Source organism: Mustela nivalis (assembly GCF_964662115.1).
Source record: "Mustela nivalis genome assembly, chromosome: 17".
NCBI lineage: Eukaryota > Metazoa > Chordata > Mammalia > Carnivora > Mustelidae > Mustela > Mustela nivalis.
In genome coordinates, this window is record NC_139036.1 from 58,131,390 (window position 1) to 58,158,463 (window position 27,074).

The following is a 27,074-nucleotide window of genomic DNA, read 5'->3' on the forward strand; positions in this document are numbered from 1 at the left end:
TAGAAGTATATGCGGAAGGGCCCGAGCTAGTTTTCCTCCGCTTTCTGAAAGTAGAGTGTTCCTGTGAACGTACGCCGAAATGGGGCAGAGCGAAACAGCAAATCACCATGAGTTTGTATGGAAAAATTTGTTAGCGTTCATAGACTCAAAAAAAAATAACCTCTTTAAGGTTTTCTGAGACCTTAGGACACATCTTGCTAACAAATGCACTAAGTAAATGCAGATAAAGCCCAGATGCTCAGAGACTCGGCTCTAGGCTCCGGGGTCCTGATGCTGGGATGCCGAGTGTGGCTCTCCAGGAGCGAACTTGGCGACCATCTCACGGCTTGGGCTTGGGGTGTGAGCTGCTCTCTAGTAGCTTTTGCAAAGCAAACAGTGAATGCTGTTTTTGCTTTTTGCCCTTTTTCCTAAAAGCGGAATTCCTCTTTGGATTTCTTTTGGTTATCAAAACTAGGTAAATATGTAGATCTTTCAGAAAAGCAAAGTGGTGGAATGCAGACTCTGGGGAGGGGGGTACCTGTAATGCATTCCTCTAGGATGAGGCTGAGGGCTTTTATCTGCCGCCCCGTCTTCAATAACTTCTGTTACCAGATTATTAGAAGATCTAGGGTCTGTCTGTTTCTCTCAAACCTTCCTACAGCATATCTGTAGCGCTGAGTCATCCTTTTAAAATGATCCTTTTAACGTATATCCGATCATGGCATACTTTGTACAGTGTTACTGAATTTCCCTCAGAGGAGGAGCCCAGGGGCCTTCCAGTGGCTTATAAGGCCTTGCATTTTCTTTTAATCACACATCTACCATCTTGCCTGCCTTGTGCACAAGCCTACGCACAGTCTTGGGCCTCCCATCTCCTAGGCGTGCTTCCCTAAGGACCTTTGCTGCAAGCGCGCCCTCTGCTGGGAGCACTCTGCCCCCGTCTCTGCTTGACACGCGCTCCGTCTGCCCTTCTGGATGAAGCCAGTCTGAACACCCTGTTTCATTCTGCTGCCTCCCTGCGCACCCCCCAACCCAACACACAACCTCGGTCCTTTTAGCCTGCTCCACCACTGTTCCTTTCTCCCTTGGTGCTTGTCTTCCAGCAATGACAGGATTTCTTACCTCGCACGTTTACGGCTAATTGCCGTCCCCCTCCAGACCGTCAGCTTCATAAGGCCGGGATCGTTGGTTTGTTTATGCTGAGAACACTGCTCAGTAGATACAGTGGCGGGTGAACCAAGAATGAAAAGGAAGCTCTCCTTTTTTTTTTTTTTTTTTTAAGATTTTATTTATTTATTTGACAGATCACAAGGAAGCGGGGGGGCGGGGGGGAAGCAGGCTCCCTGCCGAGCAGAGAGCTCAATGCGGGGCTCGATCCCAGGACCCTGGGATCATGACCTGCGCCAAAGGCAGAGGCTTTAACCCACTGAGCCACCCAGGCGCCCCTGAAGCTTTCCTTTGAACAGTCATTTTAAGAATTATTTAGAGTATTTTAGAAATACTATTTAAGTCTTTTCTTGATTTTGAACCTTTCTGTACATTTTTCCATCTAGTGCTTTCATGATAATAACATTATTGGTCAAATAAAATGTTTTCTTTTGTTTGCCAGTTGATTGAAGAGCAGATGACCTTGTCAGTTGTCAGCATAGTTAACGGGACTGTCTCTCATGGGACTGTCTCTCCTTTATCTACAGGTTCACCCGGAAAATGAAGATTGGACTTGTTTTGAACAGTCTGCAAGTTTAGATATTAAATCTTTCTTTGGTTTTGAAAGTACAGTGGAAAAAATTGCAATGAAACAGTACACCAGTAACATTAAAAAAGTGAGTCCACATTGGGATTTTATGGAAAGCGGAGGCAAGAGCCTCTGAGGTGCTCCGAGCTGGCAGTGCTTTCAGAAGGCTGGAAATGGACGTTCGGGGACCCCGCTGTTTCAAGACAAGGAAGTACTTGGCTTGTCCCCGAGCCTTGTGTTCCAGGGCGGTGTAGGGTAGGGTGGGGGCTCGGATGATGCTGGCAGCCAGTGGACTCAAGTTGGGCTGGGTGAGGCGGAGCCGCCGGCGTGCAGCACCCCCAGCTGCCGCCCTTGGGTCTGTGGGCAGGCGACACTGCTCGGGGGACACTGCTCGGGGGGACGCTTGCCGGGGATCTCCTGAGGGCCCGGCCGTCGGATTATTATTATCTGTGGTAAAACTTTCCTTCTCATGTGTTGGTAAAGATTTATTTATTTGATTGGGTTGGGGAGTGTATGAGCGCAGTGGGAAGGTGCAGAGGGAGAACGAAAGAGAATCTCAAGCAGGCTCCCCGCTGAGCCCAAAGCCTGATGTGGGGCTTGATCTCACAACCCTGAGACCACGACCTGAGCTAAAATCAAGAGTCGGATGCTTAACCAACTGGGCCACCAGGCGCCCCCATTTCCTTCTCGTTTTCATCCCGCTGCTCAGTGTTGCTGTGGAATATGGTTGTGAAGTGTATCCATGTGGGGTTCTGAGAGCTTCTGGAAGGCCTGCTTTCTTCTCAAGGTGTTCGAATTTGGATGGAGACACAAAGCATACGCTGAGTACAAGTGTGATAAATCAGTGCTTCTAACTCGTCCTAAAAATAAATTCTCTATCTTTAGATATGATTTCCTAGACCTTTGGAGAAAAGGAAGTAAAACAATTATGAAAAACAAAAAACACAAAGGCATCTCACTTTTCTTTTTATAGATTTATTCTGTAGCAATTCAGTTTTTATTAGTGTTTTAAAAACCTGAGGGAGATGGAAAGATTTGAATGTTGAATATACGCTAACCTTAAAATTGGTTTTGTTTAAAGGGAAAAGAAATCATCGAATACTATCTTCGTCAGCTGGAAGAAGAAGGCATAACGTTCGTGCCCCGCTGGACTCCGCCTTCCATTGCCCCGTCCTCCGAGGCCTCCTCGTCGTGCAAGAAGCAGGCAGCATCCTTAGCTGTTGTGGTTCCAGACGCTGCCCAGGCGGAGGGGCCGGGTAGCGAGGCCCTCAGCAGCCCCAGCGGGCCGCCCGAGCCCACGGCGGGGACCCCGGACGGTGCGTTGGAGAGAGGGTCGTCCCGCGAGCCAGGCCAGGGGACTCCGCCGAGTCCTTTCCCCTCGGCTTCCTCCAGCCATGCTTGTTTCCTGAGGACGCGTGGAGATAATTAGTCCCTTGGCCACTTTTTATTTTTTTCCTAGAATGAAGAAACATTTTAATGTTTTTTAATGGGCAGGAAGGGTTATATCAAGTTATTCTTTTCTTGATACCAGGAAATGTGTTTATTTTGAGGGCATCTTTAGTGAATGAAAGGTAGCAACTAATCCTTTTCACAGCTGTGTCACCATCAAACACCTTATACTCTGTGCTAGAACCTGTTGTCAGCACTGAATGAAAATTTACACACTTGACCGTGGTTCCGTCTTACTACAAAGTGCGTATTACCCTCATTTTCTGCATGAGTGAACTGAGGCCCAGAGATGCTGAGTAACTTGCACAGAGTCACACACCCGGCGGGTGGTGGCACTGGGACTGAGCTGAGGTGGCTGGCTCTGGGGTCTGCACGTAGCCGGTGTGCTGTGCTAAACACGTGTACACACACAACACGTGCATGCGCACACACCTGTTTATTTCTCAGAGTGACGCCCACTGTGAAACCGCCCAAGAAAATTCTACCACTCCTAAGTTTTGTTGAAGTATTGGTTTCTCTTTCCACGCTTTCTTCTCTGTAGCGAAACTGTGCGATTTGTTTGCCATTCAGTAGGTCGCAGGTGGCGGAGACTTTTAAATTGGTTTGGGGACATATTTTATTTTTCCACCTCATGAGCGTTTGCTGTATTTTAGGTACCCGATCATGAAGAAGATTTCTTGTATTCTTTTTTTTTTTTCAAGATTTTATTTATTTGACAGGCAGAGATCACAAGTAGGCAGAGAGGCAGGCAGAGAGAGGGGGAAGCAGGCTCCCGCTGAGCAGAGCCTGACTCGGGCCTCGATCCCAGGACCCTGAGATCATGACCCGAGCTGAAGGCAGCAGCTTTAGCCCACTGAGCCACCCCGGCGCCCCTCTTGTATTCTTGAGCGCAGTAGCTCTTTTCAGAATAGGTTTAAGTCTACATGCTTGGTTTATTTCATACTTTTATGTCACGTAGGTCTTCTTTATATAAGTTTGAATTAAAATAGTCACTCATCATCTGTTACAGATTTTCTCCTGTCGTGAGTAGCGTTGTAATTTTGCAAAGAGAGTTGACCATGTAGTGATCAGGGAATGTAACTGAATCACTAGCTGGACCCGGGGCTCGGTCAGTGATTTGATCTTATAGACTCTCCCCGAGGGTCTCCAGGATGCCGGCTTGGCTCTGTAGTTCCTGGGGTGGTGTTGAGTTCTGCGACTCAAGGAACCACACTTAACTTTGCTGAGCAGGACCAGTCTGGAAGCCTCCACGCTCCAGTGTTCTCTATGTAAGTGTTGTCCGTAACTTCTGTTGCAGACAAACTAGATGCGGACTACATCAAGAGGTACCTGGGTGATTTGACCCCGCTACAGGAGAGCTGCCTGATCCGACTTCGCCAGTGGCTCCAGGAGACCCATAAGGGCAAAGTGAGAGCCACACCCCTGTGCCCGTGCTGTCTTTGTTGCTCTGGACCTCGTCCTGCTCACAGTTTCGTAGAGTACACGTTCCCAGTTGCCGTAGCTGCGGCTGTCCCTCTCCGTCCCAGTGTCGGGGGATCTGTGTTTCTGGATGTGGCATCCGAGTCCCTCCTGGCGAGTTGAGAAGCCCTGCTGTGTACGATCAGCCGAGCTGTTCGAGGTTTACCAGAGGAGGGTCTCCCTTAAAAACAATTATAGGTCAAGTTACAAGTTGCAATATTATATTCCAAATATTCAGGTTTTTAAAAGATTATGTATTTATTTATTTTCGATAGAGTAGGGGAGGGATGGGGGGAAGAGGGAGAGAATAGCTGAGCGAGGAGCGCGCCCTGGGGCTCCGTCCCGCAACCCTGAGATCACAACCTGAGCTGAAACCAAGAGCCAGACACTCAACCGACCGAGCCATCCAGGCGCCCCCAAGGATTCAGATGGTTTAATTTTCAGAAGCTTTGGAAGGATTTCACAGATGGTTCCAAGACCAGAAGTGTTTGAGCTTTCATTTTGAGGTTTTTGGTAGAATTTTAGCCTTGTTAAGAAATCCGGTTTTTCTGTCAAGCTTCATACCGATAGGGGGCTGGTGGCCAGCACAGGCAGACTGGCGTGTCCGGCTGGAGGCTGGCATCCCGTAGTGAAGGGAAGCTGGGGTTGCGCGGAGCGGGCCTGCGCTCGGGTTCCGTGAGCCATCAGCCCAGGTTACAAGAGCCACGTTCTGAGGACTGTTCAGGGTCACTTGTCGAGACCACAGCACCTGTCATCACGGCTGTCAGTTGTGCGCTCAGCCTGGCCCAGGTGCTCTCACGATCTCAATGAGGTCCTCCCTGAGGTGGTGGCATTTCTGTCCTAGGAGGGACCTGAGGCACGGAGCAGTGAAGTCACTTGCCTGAGGCGAGTGAGCACTGGGGTGAGGCTTTGAAGCCAGGCGTGGGTGGCAGCGATGCCCCCTCCGTGCCTCGTGCTCTCCCGGCAGTGCGGCCCTTGGCAGGCTCCCCTCCCGCCGCCCTCCTGTCCCCTGTGGACCAGTGGCGAGCGCGTGGCCGCAGAGGAAGACGGCCAGGCCAGAGGAGACTCCGACGTGGTTTTGGCCACCTTGTACGGTAGCAGACTTTAGAGGAGGAGTGCGTTACGAATGTCACCAGCCCGACCACCATCAGCACTGTGTATCGTCACGCTTGTTCTAGTGGCCTGAAAGTGTGGAGAAGTGCGCCCGGCTCGTAACCCTCCGTCAGTCCTGTGGATTGAAGCATCTGCTGTTTAACGAGTTATGCTCTCCTTGGCCAAAACTGAAATGGGCCACGATAAAGATTATTCCGATTGACGATACCGATTTTCTAAAGCATTGAGGAAGGTTTTCTCTAGTAACGGTTAATTTTAAGTAGTGTGATAATGCAGCTCCCTCTGGTGAAAAGTGACAGTTTTAGAGTGTTATTCCCTTAGTAACTTGGTTTCTTTTTTTTCCCCTTAGCAACTTTTAACACTGCTTAGAAACATCTTTCCTCTCACTAGATCCCGAAAGACGAGCATATTCTCCGGTTCCTACGTGCCCGGGACTTCAATATCGACAAAGCCAGAGAGATCCTGTGTCAGTCCTTGACTTGGCGAAAGCAGCACCAGGTGGACTACATTCTGGAGACCTGGAGCCCCCCACAGGTCCTGCAGGACTACTACGCGGGGGGCTGGCACCACCACGACAAAGGTGGGCTGGGCGTCCTGGACGTGCTTCAAGGCCATACTGCGTGCGGTCGAAGGGGCCTGTCTCGGGAACAGAGTGGGGTCCATCCATACGTCTAGCCCCTCCACCCCCCCCTCGGAAGCCCCCCGAAGCCCCCCATAGAGCAGCAGGGGCGGGCAGTCTGCTCCTTCCCTCGGCTCGTGGCCCCTTGGCCACCAAGTTTCTTCACCTCCTCTGACTTTGTTTTGACTCATTTAAAAAACTGGCGTGTTGGAGGGCAGCGCTTTCAGGAGCACAGTGCTAGTAAAGGAACGTTCACTAACTGCAGTCCCTACAAGACCTAGGACAGTATGTAGCCAGATTTTCTATATCAAAACAGTGAGGCACTTCAGCTGTGCTTTGGGCAGGAAGCAAAACACAAGCCAAGGAAGCGATGCCCCTAAAACGAAGGGTGGGTTAAGCCGAGCGCAGTTCTCTGGGATCGCGTTCCATGGCGCGCCTCGCAGGAAAGCCGGCGTTTGCCAGGGTCATGCTCACTCTTTGCTGGTTCGGAGCTGGACAGAACGGAATCGGGGTGTAGAGCAGGCACACGGATGGCCCTGGAACTGCCACCCCCCCCCCCCAGCAGATTCTTCCAAAACAGCAGCTCGCATTTGTCTGTTCTCCGGACCTCATCTTCTGTACTGGCCCAGATTAATTATAGCTCTTTGTTTTTCCTAGCGACATATGTTTATTCTACTTGCCCACCCTTCAAAGATTAAAGTTTGGTAGTGAAACATTAACAAATGTATTTTATAAATACACCTTTTATAAGTTTTATAAAGACACCTTTTATAAATCTTCCTTTCAACAAGATTTAGGAGCACAAAGACCTTTCTGTTTTAAGTAGAACAGATCTAGACCCAGGCCGAGTGATAAATACAAGGAAAATTTGGACTTCTTTGTCAAGATGACAGGGCTGACCCTCCAGTATCAGAAGACAAGTCGCAGTGGCTTGTCAGTAGCAGATGCCGTTCCTGGCCTTTCTGCCACTCCCCTGTGGCACTGAGTGTCGGGAGTCCAGGCTCTAGAGACTCTGTGGACTCCAGGGGACACTGTGGCCACCGAGATCTTTCTCCCTCTGTGTCGCTAGCCCGTGAAGACAGAGCATTTGTATAAGTGAGGGGGTTCCTCTCAGGTTCCATCTGCTACACCTCCGGGCTGTAAACACGTAGAGCCAACGTGTGCTACTTGGGGCGGATTTAAAAATGTCCTGGAAGTCCTCATTGGTCCTGATCCTGTGGGTGGGAATCAGGGGATGCTGGCTTTTTAAAAAAAGATCTAGACGTTAACGTTTTGTTAACTCGTGAAATGAAAAAAAAAAAAAAGTGTTTTCTTTAAGAAACGAAATTTTAAAATACTCCGTTATCACAGAAAAAAGTTTCTGTGGATATTGGGAGGTGGACCCCCGCCCCCCGCCCTGCACTGAAAGTCCGCTCTGCTCCGCCGTCTGGTGTTGAAGTGAGGAGGCCTAGCGGCCACCCCGTCAGTACCTGTCGCTAGAGCCGGATGAGAGGCTGAGATGGGACTGGTGTGTCTTATCCTGGGCACAGGGGCAGCGGGGGGGGCGCTCCTGTCCACACACAGCCAGCTGCAGCTTCTGAGTGGGAAGGCGGGCTCCTCGGTAAGGCTCCTAGGGTGGCCCTGTCAGCTTCTCTTCAGCAACGCGGCTGATGCTCCCTTGCTCTCCCCCTGCAGACGGGCGGCCGCTGTACGTGCTCCGGCTGGGGCAGATGGACACCAAGGGCCTGGTGCGAGCCCTCGGGGAGGAGGCTCTGCTGCGCTACGTAAGTGCCTGCTGGGGAGGCCCCCCCCCCCCCCGCCAGCAGCGAGCTGACCTCACTGCGTTAGCGAGCATGGAGAGCGTCGCCATTAGGCCAGTCGCTCATCTGTGGAGCATGAGGAACAGCGTGGAGGACATTAGGAGATCAGAGGGGGGAGTGAGGGGGGGAATCACAGGGGGAGGTGAACCACAAAAGACTGTGGACTCCGGGGAAAAAACGGGCTTTCGGGGGGGGGCAGTGGGGATGGGTGAGGCCGGTGATGGGTATTAAGGAGGGCGCGGGCTGCATGGGGCACCGGGCGTTAGGCGCAGGCCGTGAGCCGTGGAACAGCACAGCAAAAACGAATCAAGCACTGTGCGGTGACTAATGTAATAAAAATTGTAAAAACTGTATGTTTTCAAAGCAATGATAATTAAAACATAAAATTCCCATTTAAAAACAGGCCAATCTGTTAATATATTTTTTAAAATTTCAAAAGAGGGCATGGAAGTTATAAAAATGTTTTTCATAGGGAAGCATCAACACAAAATCTGTAGAGCCACTCAAGATGACTTGAGTTTGGGGTCCTCCTGGTCCTACCCCTCCCCTCCTGAGCTGTCTCTCAGGTCAAGCCTCTCGCAGTGTTTGCCCGGCGCTGCCTTACCCGCAGGTCTTCACATCTCTTACCTGGACGATTATAAATGCTTCCTTCCTGCCCCCCGAGCTCCAGGCTCCCCGCCCATTTCAGCCTCCGCAGCGCGGGCAGTTACGAAGAGAAGGATGTGCTTAAATTAAAGACGAAACAACCAGGGGCGCCTGGGCGGCTCTGCCGTCGGCTCAGCCCATGGTCCCAGGGTCCTAGGATCGAGCCCTACATCGGGCTCTCTGCTCAACGGGCGGTGTGATTGTCACTTTGTTTCATAGCTTGACGCAGTGCTGTTACTTAGACTGATCATGGGCTTTTGTGGCCATTTCACACACAGGTTCTCTCCATAAACGAAGAAGGGCTGAGACGGTGTGAAGAAAATACAGAAGTCTTCGGTCGGCCCATCAGGTAGATACTGATTTCGTTTTCCCTTCCAGCTTATTGAGAATGTGGGGTAAATATCTCTAGTTGACTTTGGGGCCAAAATCTGGTTTGATTTTTAGGCTTTTAGATTTCTAGAACCAAATCTAAATGGCTTCCCGTTGTCTGCAGTATTCCAGAAGGTGGGGAGACCGAAAGCCATACATGCAGTTGGGTCGGTTGGGGGGTGGGTGCTGGATTTTGGTATCTGTTGCCCTGAGTGAGGCACTGCTGTCCCCTCAGTCTGAGTGGGTCGGCCTGTCCGGTTTCCGCGGGTCCTCGGGAGCCCCGGGCCACAGGTCGGCTCTGTCTTAGCTGCGGGCTGCGAGGATCTGCATTTCTGAGCCGCACTTGTTGCTACGGTGAACTGTTTGGGAAATGTGCGGTGGCGCAGGGGTGGACATAGGAAGGCCCAGCGGGGGACCTGGGAGGGTGGTGCCGCCTGGCAGGAGGGAGTCTCGAGGTTCCTGTCCCGGCTGCAGCATTGGCTCCAGTACGTCGTGTCTGCCAGGGCAGAGCTGCTGGCGCTTCAGGCATGCCGGGTGTCAGAAGCCAGACTCGTGGCCCGGCGAGTTGGGCCCAGTGCATCGGGTGCCTTGTCTACGGGGTCGCGCGTGGGTCCGGGTGGGTCCTTGCGGTGAGCGAGCCACGGACCTGCTGCTGCTCCGGGACGGGGCTCCCCCACGGGTCCGTGCGCTGCGGGCCTCGGGCTGGAAGCGCAGTTCCTGGCGCTTGATGTTTTAGAAACTGGTCTGGTTTTGGCAACGGCTCTAAATGACGGTTTCGTACTGTCAAGAAGTTCGCTTAGGATGGGTCTTGCACGTGTGCGTGTCTAGTGCGTGGCTCACACATCTGCACCCCCACAGCTCATGGACCTGCCTGGTGGACCTGGAGGGGCTCAACATGCGCCACCTGTGGAGACCCGGCGTCAAGGCCCTGCTGCGCATCATAGAGGTGGTAGAGGCCAACTACCCCGAAACGCTCGGCCGCCTCCTCATCCTGCGCGCTCCCCGCGTCTTCCCGGTCCTCTGGACGCTGGTGAGTGTGGCTGCGCCGCTGCCCAAGCTGGGAGCCACTTACGAGGCGCCTGGGCTGGCTTTCCTGTCCCTGTGTCTGTTCGTCTTAACTAGTCAGGAAATAGCAAATGTGGAAACATACAGGCCCTCTCAATCCGCTGAAGGGGGGGAAGAGCTCCTGAGAGCCCTTTTGTCACACAAATAGACGTTACGGAAAAAGTGTGTCGGGCTCCCTGCCCGCCCCCGACTCATACTGTCGCAGGGTGATTTTAATCTTTGGAAATCACACAGCAGAGCGAAATGCCTGCACGGTCTTTTCTCATTACCTGCAGGTTAGTCCATTCATTGATGACAACACCAGAAGGAAATTCCTGATTTATGCAGGAAATGACTACCAGGGCCCCGGAGGCCTGCTGGACTACATCGATAAAGAGATCATTCCAGATTTCCTGAGTGGGGAGTGCATGGTACGTATCGGGGCAAGCCGCTCTGTTCGGCGGCTTTACAGGGGTGGGAAAGGTGGCTGTTGGTTGGTATAAACGATTTTCAGACTTTCAGTTTGGATTATTGTTTTTTGTTCTGTTTTGTTTTTCTTTGTTTGGCTGACATTTCTCTGACCCAGGGCTAAACCACATAGACCCGTTTTGGTAATTGTTGGCAACATGTGTATTTCTTCATTGTTAAATATAATGAGAATGTGTTTTAGAGCCTAATGTAATTGCACCTTTATTTGCTCAGTTCTGTGCAGCTCAGACTCTTACAACTGTTCTGAGGAGCTGTGCGTTTTATAAAAACACTTTGAAAAGCTCCACGTGGTTCTGCCTGATCACCCCCTTGACATTAAATAAGGAGGACATTTTGAAGGGGACACGTTAAGAGAACTACTTCTGTCATCTGGGGGCTTGGATTTGTGGCGTGGCTAGGCTATCGGGTGGCCACATCCGCCTCTCTGCCCTGGACTGTGATGAGGGTCCTTGAGCACCACAGCCCCCGGGGCGTGACCGACTCCCGTGAGGGTGAGGGAGACCGAAGGCTGCAGGGGCCCAGGTGGCTTCCTCTGTTGACAGCTAAAGCCAGAGGGCAGCCTGGTTGTCCTTAGAGAAAGGATCTCTATCAGCCTATGGAAAATAAAGTTGTACACACTAAAGAGGTGTACACACTAGCTTGGATATGCGTATTTAGATAACAAACCGGGTTTTCAGGGGAGTCTTCGGGTTGGTTAGAGGAGTTTGGATTCAGCTTTCAGGGCCTCGGTCCCGCGTCAGGAATGGCAGACATCGGCACAGCACGGTGCAAGGGGCTGGGGAGCCTCAGGACCCTCCCTGACCGAGGGCCGGGAGATTAGCCTAGGAGGTCAGCTGTGGAGAGACCCCCCCCCCAGACGACTCACATTAGGAACAGTCCAGAAGTGATTGGTCCTTCTGACTGTGAGCTGGAGCAGAGGGAGACCTCATTCACGGCGCGCCGGACTGACTGTGATGCGCTCCCCACGGTCAGAGTCGTCCTCGTCCATGCAGGGGGCCAGGCTCTCCCGCGCTCCCTGCGGGTCCATCTGACAAAGGCTGCCTCTGGCTCACCGCCTCCCAGGCCATGTAGGAGGTGCTGGGATTCTCTGAACCTCAGTGTTGAGTCACTAGATCAAGGTCAGCTAGGAAATATGTGAAGTATAGAGATTCTAATTAACCTAGCCCAGTGTAAGCGGACTCAGAAGAGGCTCTGCTTAATTACTTTCTGTCTCGTGTCGTGGACTGATCTGACTCGGGTTACACAACAAAGCTTTCGTCGTTGATTATATATTAGTGGTCAGAGTTTATAATAAACACCTGCCTGTAGTTGCTGAGAGTAAAACTTTTTTTTTTTAAAGATTTTCTTTATTTATTTGACAGAGATCACAAGTAGGCAGGCAGACAGAGAGAGAGAGGGGGAAAGCAGGCTCCCTGCTGAGCAGAGAGCCCGATGTGGGGCTCCATCCTGTGACCCTGAGATCATGACCTGAGCCGAAGGCAGAGGCTTAACCCACTGAGCCACCCAGGCGCCCCGATAACAAAACATTTCTTAGCATCGTGTTTTCTCTTCACAGTGCTGTGTAACTGCTTGTCATTTTTCCACGAAGCAGCATTAGTAATGGAGTCCCGTCCCTCTTACGTAGTAATGCAAATTCTCTGGGAAATTGGCGTCAGCCTGTACACGTAGATCTAAGAGGTTTTAAAAAGTCACCTTGCTCAGCCCTGCAGCTGGCGTTGGGATGGTGCCGGCGTGTTCCGTTCCCAAGCGGCCAGGGTCATTGCGCCTGCTGGGACGTGGCCCGCCACGGAGCATTGGTTCTCAGAGGGCCCCTTCCGTGTGCACAGTGTTCACTGCTGTGTTTGTGTTTGCAGTGTGAGGTGCCTGAGGGCGGACTGGTCCCCAAGTCTCTGTACAGGACTGCGGAGGAGCTGGAGAACGAGGACCTCCGGCTCTGGACCGAGACCATCTACCAGTCTGCAAGCGTCTTCAAAGGAGCCCCGCACGAGGTGCGCCGTCCGCACCGGGGGGCGGGGACCCACCCTGTCTCCCCAGGGACCTTCCTCAGCGCGTCTTCCCAGCAAGAGCGCCTTCAGAAGCATCAAATGCTTTTTCTGGTCTTGGCCTTTAGGGTTTATTATTTTTTTTCCGAAACCTTTAGTTGGGGTGAAAGTCTGCGTTGAGGGACAGGCGTCTCTCGAGGGACCTGCGCCCAGAAGGCGGCGAGGCCTCCTGACCTCTGCTCTGCCAGGGTCTCGCGGGCACGGGGCGGGTGGCTGGTGGGGGAGGCTTCCCTGTGGGACGCGGACTCTGTGCCTGAGGCCAGCTTACGACTCTGCAGGGCTGGTTTCCGTGTCTGTCTCTTCGTGACCGGGCTTCAGTTATTTCTGTTTGTGGAAGAATTTGCCCGTTTTTTGTAAGTTGGGCAGGGTCCGGAGAAGTAGCACTTCTCTGTTTTCCCTTTTTACGGCCACATTAGGGACGGAAGCAAGAGGACTGTGTGTCCGGCTGATGCTGTGTGTCCTGGTATGTGGCGGGCGGTCTGGGCTCTCAGGGCTCACGACCGAGTGCCTTTCCTGAGCTCTGGGTGGCGCCCTTTGTGCCTTGGGGGTGGTTGCTCCGGACTGCGGTATGGGGCACCGAGCCAGGGCTCAGCGCACCGGGGCCCTGCGCTCAGGCTGACCCCTTACTGCCACCTGCCATCCGTCCTTGCTGGCGTCTGTCCCGGCGCGGCTGCGTGTGGCGCAGGCAGCTGCTGTTGCCGTGTTGGAACAGGCAGGGGCAGATCCAGTCTGCCGCACGCGTGGGTTCGGTGGGGAAATCTCAGATTTTTCATGGCTGTGTCTTTTGAGGATTATTTCTGGTAATTCCGTATTCAGAGGCCTGGCGCAGGCGGAGTTCTTCTTTGTCTTAGGTAACTCGCTCTGTCTGTGGTCTGTGGTCTGTGGTAGGGAGCTCCCTGGCGGGGTCGGTTCTCCTGCGTCGTGGGGCATGTGGCAGGTGGAAGCTTTCTACGTCGGAATGCGAAGCCCTGCTCTGGGGGTTAAGTAAAACACAAGTGAAGGCCATAAGAGCCCTGAAATAAGGGCTGAACTCTGTCCCCGCGGTGAAGGTTGGGGGGTTCCGCAGAAGGGGCCGCGTCTGGGGAAAGCTTGGCGCCGGGGGAGCCACTGTGCTGCGCAAGGACCGTCACGGCGCCCAGACAGGACTGTCGTGCCCCGTGGAATCTGCTGTTTAGGGAGATCCTGAGGGGGTGGCTCTGTGCTGAGAAGCTGCAGTGGTGGAATCGCGGGGTCTGCCTGATGGGCAAAGCACCAGCCGGGTGGCCCTGGGAGGAGGGGACGCCACCGCCTGAGCTCTCACCGCCGCGCTCAGTCCTCCCATTGCGCCCCCAGTAACGTGCTCAGGTCTGACTCTGATCAGTCCCTGCTGGGAACCTTGCCTGGGGCGCAGTGAGGAGGTTGGAGTTTGAGGTGGGCGCTCAGTCCCCACAGCCCTCCCCTGCCCCAGGCCACTTGGCGGGCCCTGGCTGCCACTGTTCCTTGTGAGTCTGTCCCCTGCCCCTGCTGGAGCGCTTCCTTCTGTTCCTCCACGCGCCCTTTACTCAGCTCCCACCTTCTCTGGGATGTCCTCGTGCTCGCCAGCCTAGAACAGTCCGTGGAACCACTTCTGAACCACCTTGAGTCACGTCTGCTCTGTGTTGTTACAGCATTTCTATGGCCGGGAGCCGGCATGTCGGTGCTAAGAGTCGTGCAGCGGGGAGTCTGGGCTGCGGGTGCAGCTGAGGGGGGCGCGGAGCTCAGCCTGTGCCATGGAGCAGGAGGGCTGGGAGGAGGGAGAGCAGGGGAAGCTGGGGGCAGCACGGTGGGCAGCACGGTGGGTGCGGGTGAAGAGACGGCCGATGGGCTGACGGGACAGGCCTCCCTCCCTCCTATGACACACACGGCTGGGTCCAGAAGCTCCCCGCAGAGACGACCACCGCGTCGGCCCGGGGCGCGGGGGCTCGTGCTGAACGCGCACTCTGCTTTCAGATTCTCATTCAGATCGTGGATGCCTCTTCAGTGATCACTTGGGATTTTGACGTGTGCAAAGGAGACATCGTCTTCAACATCTACCACTCCAAGAGGTCGCCCCAGCCCCCCAAGAAGGACTCCCTGGGGGCGCACAGCATCACTTCCCCGGGAGGGAACAATGTGCAGCTGATAGACCGAGTCTGGCAGCTGGGCCGCGACTACAGCATGGTGGAGTCGCCTCTGATCTGCAGAGAAGGGGAGAGCGTGCAGGTAGGCCGTCCGAGGCCCTCCACAGCTCGGGGTTTTGTCTTCTAAAGGGAGGGGTCTGCTGCCGCCTTGCCAGCCTGCGTGGCTGGCGCTGTCGGTCTGCGGGAGCGCCTGTGGCTGTGTGCAGTGCTGGTTACGGTCACAATGACCTGGGAAGCCCAGGGAGGCTCCGAAGACAGGGAGCTCAGACCTGAGCAAGGGTTCTGGGATGAATTCATGACTTTTAGCTCAAGTGCCTGAGTTTTCTTGAGAAATTAATTTCACAGAAGCGACGTGGAAGGCAGGGAAAGCCGTTCTGTGCCCGTGGACAGCTGGGATCCAGCCTTCCCCGAGAGGACAGTCACCCTAAGCAGCAGGGAGCCCAGCATGTGCTGGGGGAGGGGAGCTGTCATCACTGAGCCCCTTTGGAAATGCTCTGTCAGCTCATTCTTCAAATCGTGGCCGGTCATGTTGAGTCCTTATGCAAAGAGCAGTGGTTCTCAGGTGCTCTGGCCTGTGTGATAGATGCATAATTCTGCTGCCTTTACAGTTCTCAGGGAGGAGCCTGTCAGTGGGGGGCCGAGAAGTAGAGGAAAAGAGTATTTTATTGGGTTTTAAAAATAATAAACAGTTTAAGCTCCAGAATTAGTGAAGAAGATAATTTTCAGAGGTTGACATTCTGCCCTAGATTGCATTCTGTTAGCCAGAATGCTCTAGTAATATCATCGGAAGCCGGTCCGAGAGAGCACTGCCAGGTCAGATGATGTGTTTGGAGCCTCTGAAGGCCGCACGAGGGGTCCCCGCCCACGCTCCCTCATCGCATCCCACCAGCCCCTGCTGCTGCGGTGGCTTCCTTCCCCCGAAGCTGCAAGTCCTGGGGGTGGACAGACGCCCACCGGGAGTCCCTCCCCGAGGCCACGCAGCACCTGGGAGGGGCCTGGCCTAGGTCCCGCGGACCCCGAGTGGAACCAGCCTAGGAGCACGTAGTTGACTCTCCAGCCACTGGGCCAGCCGGCCGGCTGTGTCCAGCGTGCTCGTGCTCGGGGAGGGCTGCGGGCGGTGCGTGCTGGGGTTGGGGCCAGGCAGGGTCTCGGGAGGGAGTTCTCAGCCCGCGCCACCCGACTCGTTCCAGGGCTCGCACGTGACCAGGTGGCCGGGCTTCTACATCCTGCAGTGGAGGTTCCACAGCATGCCCGCGTGCGCCGCCACCAACCTGCCGCGGGTGGACGACGTGCTGGCCTCCCTGCAGGTGCCGTCCCACAAGTGCAAAGTGATGTACTACACCGAGGTGATCGGCTCCGAGGACTTCCGGTACGGGCTCCCCACGCCCGGGCCGCAGCAGCACAGGGGGTTGGGGGGTGGGGGCTCGGGGGACCCGTGGGCCAAGCCGGCAGGCTGCCGCGGTTCCGGGAGGGCCTGCCGCGAGAGTGCTGGGGGTGCCCCGCGGGGCAGCCTGCCGTGGGCTCCTCACGCCTCTCCCCTCCCTGTGCCGTCCGCAGAGGCTCTATGACCAGCCTGGAGTCCAGCCACAGCGGGTTCTCCCAGCTGAGTGCCGCCACCACCTCCTCCAGCCAGTCTCAGTCCAGCTCCATGATTTCCAGGTAGTGCCGCGGCGCCCGTGCCCAGGGCGCGGAGGGGACAGCGCGCCTCCTCGGACAGCCCGCCGCGCCCCGCCACCCGCCCGGCGGCCACACTGTGCAGACTCCTCACCCTCTAGGTAGCAGATAGCTCTCCAGATGGCAGGCGTAGGCCTTGAGCCCAGACCGTCTCGACGGGTCATTTTAACTCGCACTCTTTAGCCATAGATTTTGTACACAGTGTGCGCAAAAGCAAACCAGAGCACAAGGGCTCTTTCGAAAGAAAAGTAGTTTGTATACAATTAAGAGGTTGACTTCGTATCAAATGTTGATGCAAAAAATGTTTCCAGCCACCTCCACACCCTGTCCATTAGCAGATGAATTGCTGCACCATCCATCCGTCCTCCGGCGCTGGCCCTCCTTCCTACACGGAGCAGGAACTGCTGGCCTGTCCCTGCACCGCGTCACGGTGTTGCCCCCCGCTGTCCCTGGCACGGCCCGCGGCTCGAGGGACCCACCAGGCCCCTGTCCTCCGAGCAGCGCTGCTCCCATGGGGAGCGCTCGTGGACAGCCTGTGGGAGCAGCCCACTCGGGTCCCTTGGGCAGGTGCCCTGCTGTCCTGTGGTGGGTGCGGGTGGGGCCCGGGGCTCTCGGGGGCCCCCACAGCCGCAGGAGAGCACCGCCACCATTAAACAGCTTTTCTTTCCTCCTTTCCACATCTTTTTGTACTTGCAGAGCAGGGTTGTTCTGTGTGTGAACTCGCGCGGGAGGGTCCTTCCCTTTTCTTTCTGGTGTCGTTCTTACCGCAAATGCTCATTCTAAGCTCCCTCGAGACTTGCGTGCCCTCTGCCTCCTCTTGGCTCGGTAGCATCAGGGCCCATGTGGTTTTCCTAGTCACTAGAAGGCTGTTTTGGAGACTCAGTCGCGTTTGCCGTTTGAAGTTGTCCAGTGTCCGTCTGAGCTGATGAGTGTTCTCGCTGCGCGGCCGCCTCAGGAGAGCGAGGGGCTGACGGGGACCCCCTCCCGCATAGACGGAAACCGCCGGCGTGCGGGGCTGTGTCTGCATGTGCAGGCGTGGCGGGTGGGTGTGGCAGTGGTGCAGGATGCATGTGTGAGTGTGCCAGGGTTTGTGTGTGAGTGTGGCAGTGTGTGGGGGGCATGTGGGTGCGAGTGCGGCAGTGCGGGGCACGTGTGCGAGTGTGGCAGTGGGGGGTTTTGGAGTGGGTGTCAGTGCGTGGGGGGCACACGTGTGTGTGGCTGGGGTGGAGGGGGGGTGTGGGGTGGACGTCGGGGGGGTGTTGGTGAGAAGTGGGGCGGGTGGAGAGTGGGGTCTAGTTACAAGGGAGTCTTTGTAGAAGCAGATCAGAATATGAGCTGGTTTGCCTTTTGTGTTCTGTTTTGGATTCCCAGTTCCCAAGCGCGGTGTTCTCGTGTTGGTCTGTGTTTTTTTCAGCTTTTTATGGGAAAAGCAGGTCATTTACGAATCTGTCTGGATGTTGCGTTGGGTTAGTGTTTGTGATAAGGATGTGATGTGTGGTGGTGGGTGTTACCGGAAGAGTTTGTGTTTTTAAAAGATACAAGCCCAAAGCCGCATGGCTGTTAGCAGCACGTGAGGCACGAAAGCCTGGGCCGCGTTGCTTCCCATCTGCTCCCGGGGCCTGCGGCGGGTGGCCACGGTGTGGACAAGTGTGTGGAGGGCGTGGGTGCCCCGTGGGTGAGCCCCAGCGGGCTCTGGAGGAGCACCCAGGCGGTGAGGCCCGTGAGGCGCCCGCGCACCGAAATCGGGGCTTCTCCGTCGTTGCTGGCCTGGAGTTGTTCCCTTTGTTTGAAAAGATAGGTTCAGCACGGCGCCTAAAGCCTAGTTTCCAGAAAGCACGTTAGGGTTAGGTAGCGCCCCTGTGCTGCTTCTGATCAGTGCTTGCTGCTTCTGAATTGTAAGGACCTGAAGGTGGCGCCTTCCCTCTCTCTCCCTCTCTCTCTGTGTGTGTCTCAGACGGCGGTTTTGCTGACAGCTGCCAAGAACACGCTTCCCTCCACAGGCCAGCTCAGCCCAGGGATGTTTGTAGAACTGTCTGAGTCGCAGCCGTCCCTCCCTCCCCCAGTCCGAAGACGTGTCCGTTTTAAGTTGACTCAGAAGTGGCCCTCTCTTGTCCCCAGAGAGTCAAACGCGTCTCTAAGAGTTCAAAGCACATCACTGCGCAGACGCCAGCAGGGTTGCTCACGAGTGACGGGCGCCTGCTTCTCCTCCGAGGGGGCCGCGGCTCGTGGACCCGGCCCTGCGTTTCTTCCTCTCCGCCTTGCTTCTGCACTAAGGGTTCTTTTGGTTTCCCCAATGTTACTAGTGTCTTAACTCACTTCTCTTCCTCAATCCATTATTTGCATATCAAATTCTGTAAATGTTTTGTAAACATATTACCTCACCTTTGGTAATACAATACTGATAGTCTTTAAAAGATTTTTTTACTGTTATCGATAATAAATGTGAACTGTTTAAAGACGAGCATGTCTCTTTCTTCCTGTAGGACGTGACACCGTAGCGTCCTTTGGAGAATGGGACCCTTGGAGATGGGAGAGGTGGAGGACAGATCTGGATCCGGGGGGCTGGGTTCTAGAAGCTCCAGAGTGGAGCCCCACGTGTGCGGGACCATTTGTAGCTGCGTGGGCGGTCCCGCAGACCGATGGCGGCTGTGAGCAGCCGGCCCGCAGATGCCACCCCGAGCCGACGGTTCGCTCGCTCCTGTGACAAGTGTTCCTTGGACTCTGTGAGCCCACACATGGCTGGTGGCAGGCTGCCCGAGACACTGTTTCTTCAGTAACGACACGGATCCTCGAATCACGTGGCTTCAGAAAAAAGAAAATGGACAGGTGTGGACCTTCGGGACCTGGGCCCCCTTGTCGCCAGCTGCTTGCCGGTTGTGTGTAGGGGTGGCAAGGCCAGAAGCCCGGCCTGCCCCGTCGTCGTCTGCTTTCCTGGTCAGGGTGTGTGGGAGCCGGCCAAGGGGACGGAGCAGGGGCGTGACGTGGCCCCACGTCCGTGGCCGCACGTGAGCGGTGCGTTTGCCAGCAGCCCAGGGAGGTGACCCGCATCCTTCCCACCGCAGGGGCCCCCGCGGGCCTCCCATCGCAGCGTGTTGCTGGGGGGAGGGCAGGGCGCACAGCAGCCCCTCTCGGCGCGGAGGCCTCCGCCGGCCCTCGGGTCGGGCATGTGCCTGCCGGCCAGTGGGTGTCATTCAGGCTCTGACCGGGACGGCAAGAGAAACGGGTGAGCCTGGGTGGCCTGCTGCTGTCTCTTGGCTGTCTCAGAGCGAGGCAACAAGTGGGGCGTCCTGAACAAAGGTCAGTGTTCTGGGTCGCCGAACCTCCAATATGTAGTTCTGCTTAAACACGTCACGTCCTTTCATACCTGAGCACAAGCGTCGGGCACCTCTCAGGTCTCCGGTCTAGGCAGAGGTGATCTCAGTAAAATGTCATGACACACCAATGAATCTGTTTTATTTTATTTTAAAGATTTTATTTATGTGAGGGACAGCTAGTGAGCACAAGTAGGGACAGTGGCAGAGGGAGACGGAGAGAAGCAGACCCCCGGCCAAGTAGGGAGCCTGACGCAGGACTCGATCCCAGAACCCCGGGATCGTGACCTGAGCCAAAGGCAGACGTTCAGCCTACTGAGCTGCCCAGGTGCCCCCCCAGTGAATTGGGTTGGTTTGATGAAAGGGCTTCGGAAAGCAGGGTTTCTGGGAACAGGACCGCAGCAGCCGTCTGAACTGCGGGCTTAGAAAGGGTTAAAATGGCAACATTTGTTATTTATTTTCTACCACGACCCTCCTGCCCTGTATGGGCAGCATTCACTGCCCGACCAGGTGCTGAGACCCCTGCGTAAACCCTGAGCATCGGCCCAGAGCAGCACAGTCCCGAGCCCCCGTGTTCATCAGCGTTTAGTTGTTTGGGGGTGGGGGGACACAGGGGGGCAGGGCCCTGCGAAGCCCTCCTCCTGGTGTGGAAGCCCGGGTCCCCGCGGCCGGCGTGTGCGGCGCAGCTGTCGGTCCGTGGAGCTTCCAGTGCGGCCTGCGGGGCTCCCTGGGAAGGGCCCCACACTGAGGGAAACCCGCCAGGAGTGGATGAAAACTAGGGACAGGGCGTGAGGGTGGGAGAGGAGGCTGAAGCCGGGCGGGCGCGGGCAGCTCCGGCAGCCTCGAAGGAAGGGTTTTCTTGTGACCTTGCCCAGAACAGCAGGAGAGGGAGCTCTGGAGATCTCAGACGCTTTCTTGAAGCCCCTTTCAATTCTGGAAGTTTACGATCCACTTTCACATAAAAATAAGCATCAGAAAAGCGTTCAAGTCAAGTCCATACGAAGCGGAGCGGGCGCAGAGTGTCCTATAGACCAGGAAAGGCCAGAAAAATGCTCCTGCAAGAGAGACAAACGTCAAAGGATTCCTCTGAACGCATGATGTTGCGCTAGCGTCGGGGACACAGCTACCCACTCAACGGTTCTGTGCCTGCCTCCGTGCTCGCCGCGGCCGGGGTGGCCGCTGCTGGTGCAGGCCCTGTCGCCACGGCCTCATCGACATCCCCGGGCTGGGCCTCTCGTCTCTGAGACCGCCCTGACTGCGTGACTGGAAGTCTGTCCCTCGTCACCCCCACCCCTCTGGCAACCACCAGTCCTCTGGGTGTGCGTCTGCGTTTGTTTCTGTTTTTTTTTTTTTAAGGAACTAAACGACATTAAGAGAATTGACAAGACAGGAAAGAATGCATTAGAAAAGCCCAGAAACGAAGTGACAAGAATTAGAAATGAATGAAATCACTTCAGAAATTCAGACAGAACTAGGACGCAGTGAAAAATGCAGCAGATAAGGCTCTAAGAGAAAAGCACAGAAGGGGAAAATCGTACGAATCAGGAAGGACAGAGGTGAAGGAACGTCCAAGGGGACACGGCTTGAAGGTGGGCGAAGCAGGACAGCACCGGGGGTCACTTCGGCGAGACGGAGGCAGCTGGGCCGAAATCAGGCTTTCCAAAGGCTGAGCTTTACGGGGGAAGAAATAGAATAATTGGGATTTTTAGGGGAAGAAAAGAAACAGGGAAATTTCTAGCCAGCAGCACTGCTTGTGGGTGTCCGTGCGGTACGTTTGAGTCGGGGGGCCGTACCCCCTTGGGTGGGGCTGCCAGGGTGCGGGGGGGAGACCGCAGATGGGGGGTTCAGGGCACCTGGGTGGCTCAGTGGGTTAAAGCCTCTGCCTTCAGCTCAGGTCATGATCCCGGGGTCCTGGGAGTGTGTTGCTTGAAGGCCTGAGGCCAGCGAGCCCGCAGATGGGGTGGTACATGCTTGCTACCACTGTGTCTGAATCAGAAAACTATTTTTTAAAATATATTTTATTTATTTATTTGACAAAGATCACAAGTACGCAGAGGCAGGCAGAGAGAGAGGGAGAAGCAGGCTCCCCGCTGAGCAGAGAGCCCGATGCGGGGCTCCATCCCAGGACCCTGAGACCATGACCTGAGCCGAAGGCAGAGGCTTAACCCACTGAGCCACCCAGGCGCCCTGAATCAGACAACTTTTTAAAAGGGGCAGGAAACAGGGTCAACGTATGTGGAGGATTCTGTTCTTCGTCACCATATCAACCACGTCGTCCGCGTGGTTGATCCGGGAGTCTCGGCCAGTGATAAGGATGTGTCTGGCTGGGACCCGACCAGCGCAGTGAGAACCCCCCAGATCCCCATGGTGTCTCGACAGGCCCATGGACGTGGGGTCGTCGCGCAGCTCCTGGGCGTGAGTCATTGGTCGGACTCAGGCGCTTCTCTGGCTCCCTGTTTTGTTTTAGAAAACAGGTTTGTGGGTGGTGGTATTTTCGGGTTAGGACTTAAGGCAGCTAATTTGCCTTGAGGGGGGAGTTACAGTGGCTCTCTTGCTGGGACTCGGGCTTTCTTTCCACGGACCCGTGGCTGGAGCAGCTGGGGACAGCAGCTCCCGTCTGATCTCGGGCTTGTGTGCGTGGGACAGCGAAACGGAGCCCTCTCCCTGGTGGCAGGGGACCGCACAGCTGTTCTCATGGTGTCAGGCTGGTCCCCGAGAGCCCTGCCCCTTGCCCGTGCTTCTTCAGTAGAAGCAGCCAGACTAGTGTCCTGCTCTGACCTTGCCTTTGGGTTTAAGAACTCCATCTCCAGGACCCATGTTGACACCCACAGAGAAACAGTCACGAGCCTCGGGTATGCAAATCACTGGGAATCTGCGCACCAGCCCAACCACCCTGTGTCCTATGACCCGTAAAGGACAGACCGCGTGCTGCCTGCTCTTCGGGCTGTTTCTGGGAACCAGCGAGGGGCAGGCGGCCCGTCTGCAGGGAGGAGGGCGCCCCCAGCTCCGGCTGTAGAGCATTGTGGGTCTCCATGGACTTGAACCCCATCTACACCCATGATCTGACAGTCCTGGTGCCACAGCCAGAGTCACACCCAAGGTCAGCCCCCAAGGGGAGCCTTGCCTTCCAGCCCAATGAAGCCGAGGGCCCTCCCAGCTCCTCAGGCCAGGGAAGGGCCTCCCCCGCTGCCACCTTGTGGCCTCATAGCAGACGTGCATTCTCTGTCCCCATGTGGGGTGGTGGCGACACCTTTCTCCAGCTCCAGCCTGCAAGTCAGGGTCCTCATGGCTCCTGAAATCTCTCAGGGGAGCCGTAGTTCATGGGTCAGTTTAGCTGGGCCAGGCGGTACCCAGATACTTGGTCAAATGCTATCGTGGGTGTTTCTGGGGATGTGCTTTTTCGGATGAGAGTAACAGTTAGATGGCTGGACTGACTGAAGCGGACTGCGCTCCCTAATGCAGGTGGGCCTTACCCAATCAGTTGAAGGCTGCCCCCTCCAAGGGAAGAGAGGATTCCTCCTGCCTAATGTCTTCAAACTGGGATATCAGCTAAACTTGCCTTTGGGCTAAAAAGTTGTCTCCTGGATCTCAAACCTGCTGGCCTTTGGACCAGAAAACACCACGAAGCCCTCCAGTGTCCAGGTGCCGACTGCTGGTCTTGGGACTGGTCAGCCTCTCTAATCATGCGAGCCTATTCCCTACTTCAGATCTCCTACAAATGCGTTCCCTTGATTCCTGCTCTCTGGAGAACCCCCACTAATACAGGAACTGTGCTCCACACCCCCAGAATTGCAAAGCCTTTGACATTTACAAAAAAAGCTGGTTGGGGCGCCCTGAGTGGCTCAGTGGGTTAAGCCTCTGCTTTCGGCTCAGGTCATGATCCCAGGGTCCTGGGATCAAGCCCCGCATCGGGCTCTTTGCTCGGCAGGGAGCCTGCTTCCCTTCCTCTCTCTCTGCCTGCCTCTCTGCCTACTTGTGATCTCTCTTTGTCAAATAAATAAAATCTTAAAAAAAAAAAAAAAAAAAAGCTGGTTAATCTGGAATCCTCTTTCTCTGGTTTATGTCTATGTGTTTTGGTTTGGGGTTTTTCTTTTTCCATCAATAGGCTTATTTTCTGAATGTAGAATAGAATCGTGGGCTGTTCAAGCGGAGGCGGCAAAGTCTAGAATAGTCTGTTTCCAGCTCTTGCAGCTTGCGGATGGTCAAGCCTGGAGGGGGGACAGGGCTGTGTCTGAGCAGGTGGCTACGAGTCCAGCAGGCTGGGGGACGCTGGGCAAGCCACTCAGCCTCCCCGAGCGCCACTTCTCACCGTGAAGGCCAAGTCCGGAGACCTCCGTCTTGCTGCCGTCGCTTACTGTGAAATGGGAAGAGGCAGGCCCGTCTCATCGGGGTCCCTGAAGACACAACAAGCAAATGATGATGAGACCGTGTTGTTCAATCCCAAGTGCTCTGCAAACACGGCGTGTTCCGTACAGTCCTGGTCTTGCTTAGGGCAAGGGTGCAGAGTTCCGTGCCCACGCCGAGGACACATCAGTGCCTGTGCCTTGCCTACCAGGGTCCTCTGGGAAGGGAGCACACTGGACATCGGGTGGAAGACGCGCCCCTAAAGGAGACGCCAGGAGGAACAGCTTGCAGTTAGAAGCGAAAGAAGAAAGCTTGACGGCCGGCTCTCTTCCTCTTACGGAGAGGGAATGCGATGGCCGCAGGATGGCAGGGGGTCGTGGGGGCGAGCGTGTCCCCTGACTGCCCCTCTGCTCCGACGCCTGTGGAGTGGGACGGATGACTTGGTGGGTTGAACGTCTGTTGGAGCCAGGGGCTGTGGAGGGGGTCGCGGGCCCCTTCCGGCACCTTCTTTTTCCCATGCCCCATGCGTCACCTCTGTCGGGGTCTCTCCCAGCCAGAAGGCAAGGGAGGCGCAGCTCCGCGGGCTCATGAGGTGGGATGTTTGCTGTTCTCGTGGGTCTGTGCCGTCAGGGCCCGGGACAGTGCCTGGCACGGGGCGGGCGCCCCCAGAGCGTCAGGGGAGCGAACGTGGGAGGAGTAGACTCCCGAGTGGGCTGGTCTAAAGGTGGGTGTGACCCAGCCTGGATTCCTTACAGACCCAGCATGGAGGGACTCATTGTTTTCTTCTTCTTTTAGAAGAAATTAAAGTTAAAACGTTTTTGTGGACCCCTAAAAGAATGGTGGATGCTGGGCCCTGCTCCTAGAGGCCGGAAAGCCTCTGCGGACTGCCTTGCCCCACCCCAGAAGGAGGCCGGGGGAGGGACCCTCCCCACCGCGTGAATCCTGAGCCCCACCCGGCCCCCTGTCCCGGGAGCCGCCTCGCAAGCTCTTCCTGCAGGGGTGTCGCCGCCCTCACGTGCCCCCGGGGTTGGCGCTGGTGGGCGGGTATGCTGGGTCTGTGCTGACGCTCTGCACTCTGCGCCAGGACCGGTGCAGAGCTCTGCGCCCTTCGGAGATGTGTGGAAGGGACGTCCTGGTCGGTGCGCTCAGTCCTGGGAGCTGATGCTTCCTTGGGCCTGGGGGCTCTGGCCAGTCTGCGGGGTGCTTGCCCCTCGGGCCGCACTCACTGTCTGATTGCCCCCAGGTGGGATGTGCCGGCCTCAGAGGAACACAGTATGCTCTGCTTCTAGAAGGCTCCATGGCCGTATGTGCAGAGACCCCTGGAGTTCTTCAGTGAGTCAGAGTCTCCTCCTAGCCCTTGGACCTGCCTACCTTAGCTTAGCTCGCAGAGGCTCAGAGCTGGGGGGTGTCAGGCATCGCGACAGCCCATGCCTGGCCCGGCCCACACCCGCTGCTCTGGAGAAGCATCTGGCAAAGGGGTCCCTGCGCCGGTGCCAGGGAGGCGCCTGGGGCTTGTGCCCAGCCGTACTGTTTCTGAGCTGCCCCGTGGCCCCTTGGGGGTCTTCCTCTCCGTATCCTTCTGTCTCCAGCACGTCTCTCCTTATCTTTACTTTCCTGCCTAAGTACCACTCCCCATACGCCACAGAGTCTCCGGCTTCAGCCCTCCCGGTGGCCCCCAGCCTGAGGGGGGCTTGGATGGGGTACCTCGAAGCTAGGCAGAAAGGGCTGGCCAGGGAGAGCAGGCTCAGGATGGCGGCCGGTGCCCTCCCCGCCTGGTCCTGGGGGCGCAGCGGGCAGACCTACGGGCCGGACCCTCACTTGTTCCCTTTCCTCATGGCCTCTGACTGGAAGCTTCTTCGTGAGGTTGGGGCGGCGGCTGGCTTGGTGGGATGACCGCCCACTGTGTCCCGCTCCCAGGCCTCACGGCGGCTTGCGTGTCCCACCCCGCCGCGCCAGCTGCCAGCAGGCCCCCTGCTGCCGGGCGAGCGGCCACTGCCTGCACGTGGGAGTCCCAGTGGGTCCCTTTCCACTTCCAGCCATGAGCGGCCGCCACCTCTATTACGTTCTGCTCGAAACCGCGAAGGTGATCTCCGTTCTCCTGTTGTCTCGTAGGGTGACCTGTGCCGGGGGAGTGTAAGCGTCACGACAGACAGGGTGATGGGGTGCGATGGGGGTCGCCGTCCTCAGCTGGGTGAGCAGGAAAGGCCCCACCCAAAGGTGAGGGAGCCAGCCTGGCAGATTTCCAGGGAAAGGTTCTAGAACGAGAGAGGCGCTGACGCAGAGGCCGTGGGACAGGCACGTGTTCAGCAGGACGGCTGTGGCAGGGAAACAGGCGCCGGGACCGCCCGTACCTTCAGGAGCCCACGAGGATGCTCCGGCCAACAGACGATGTCCCCTCTGGCGGGGGCAGGGGACACACTTCTCCAGGTCAGCCTGGGTCGGTGTCACCTTGGGGTGTGGTGCTGCCTTGCGGAGCTGCCTGAGCCTCAGGAACCTCATGCGAGTGGGAGGGAATCGCCCCCGTGATGTCAGGGTTTGAGTCACCCCCGAGGGAAGGAGCTCGTCCTGACAGAGGTGTGAGGCCAGCGGTGGGGGTGGGGCGGCCAGGCCCCAAAGCCCCCGTGGGTCCCTCGAGGCCACCAGCTGGCGGCTCTAGCTCCGACTGTGCTGGGAGCAGCTGTCTTGTTTGTTACGGGGCTTGGGCTGTTTGCTTGTTTTCAAGGAGAAAATTTTAATCTCTGTGACGTCAGATTTCTCTTCCTTTCCTTGAGAGCGTCTGGGTTTTACACCCTGCTCGGAAAGGACCTCCCCATGTGAAATTCTCCTTCATTTTCTTCAGGTACTTCCATGGTTTTAGTTTTTTTAC

The 27,074-nt window shown here is 56.0% G+C and overlaps 1 protein-coding gene across 5 annotated transcripts in view; it reads left to right on the forward strand.

Moving 5' to 3' along the window:
- Positions 1 to 27,074, forward strand: part of SEC14L1 (SEC14 like lipid binding 1) — a 74,116-nt gene that overhangs the window by 35,933 nt on the left and 11,109 nt on the right. For 2 of the 5 annotated variants that reach the window (XM_082705350.1, XM_082705351.1), the window contains exons 6-17: positions 1,674 to 1,802; positions 2,796 to 3,030; positions 4,461 to 4,570; positions 6,125 to 6,314; positions 8,028 to 8,116; positions 9,076 to 9,146; positions 10,025 to 10,196; positions 10,507 to 10,641; positions 12,553 to 12,687; positions 14,710 to 14,961; positions 16,070 to 16,248; positions 16,437 to 16,538. In XM_082705350.1, coding sequence (XP_082561476.1) covers positions 1,674 to 1,802; positions 2,796 to 3,030; positions 4,461 to 4,570; positions 6,125 to 6,314; positions 8,028 to 8,116; positions 9,076 to 9,146; positions 10,025 to 10,196; positions 10,507 to 10,641; positions 12,553 to 12,687; positions 14,710 to 14,961; positions 16,070 to 16,248; positions 16,437 to 16,538 — 1,799 coding nt within the window. Of the gene's footprint in view, positions 1 to 1,673; positions 1,803 to 2,795; positions 3,031 to 4,460; positions 4,571 to 6,124; positions 6,315 to 8,027; positions 8,117 to 9,075; positions 9,147 to 10,024; positions 10,197 to 10,506; positions 10,642 to 12,552; positions 12,688 to 14,709; positions 14,962 to 16,069; positions 16,249 to 16,436; positions 19,015 to 19,036; positions 19,996 to 27,074 lie in introns of those variants that run through there. The other 3 variants (XM_082705352.1, XM_082705353.1, XM_082705354.1) reach the window with 3 other exon arrangements.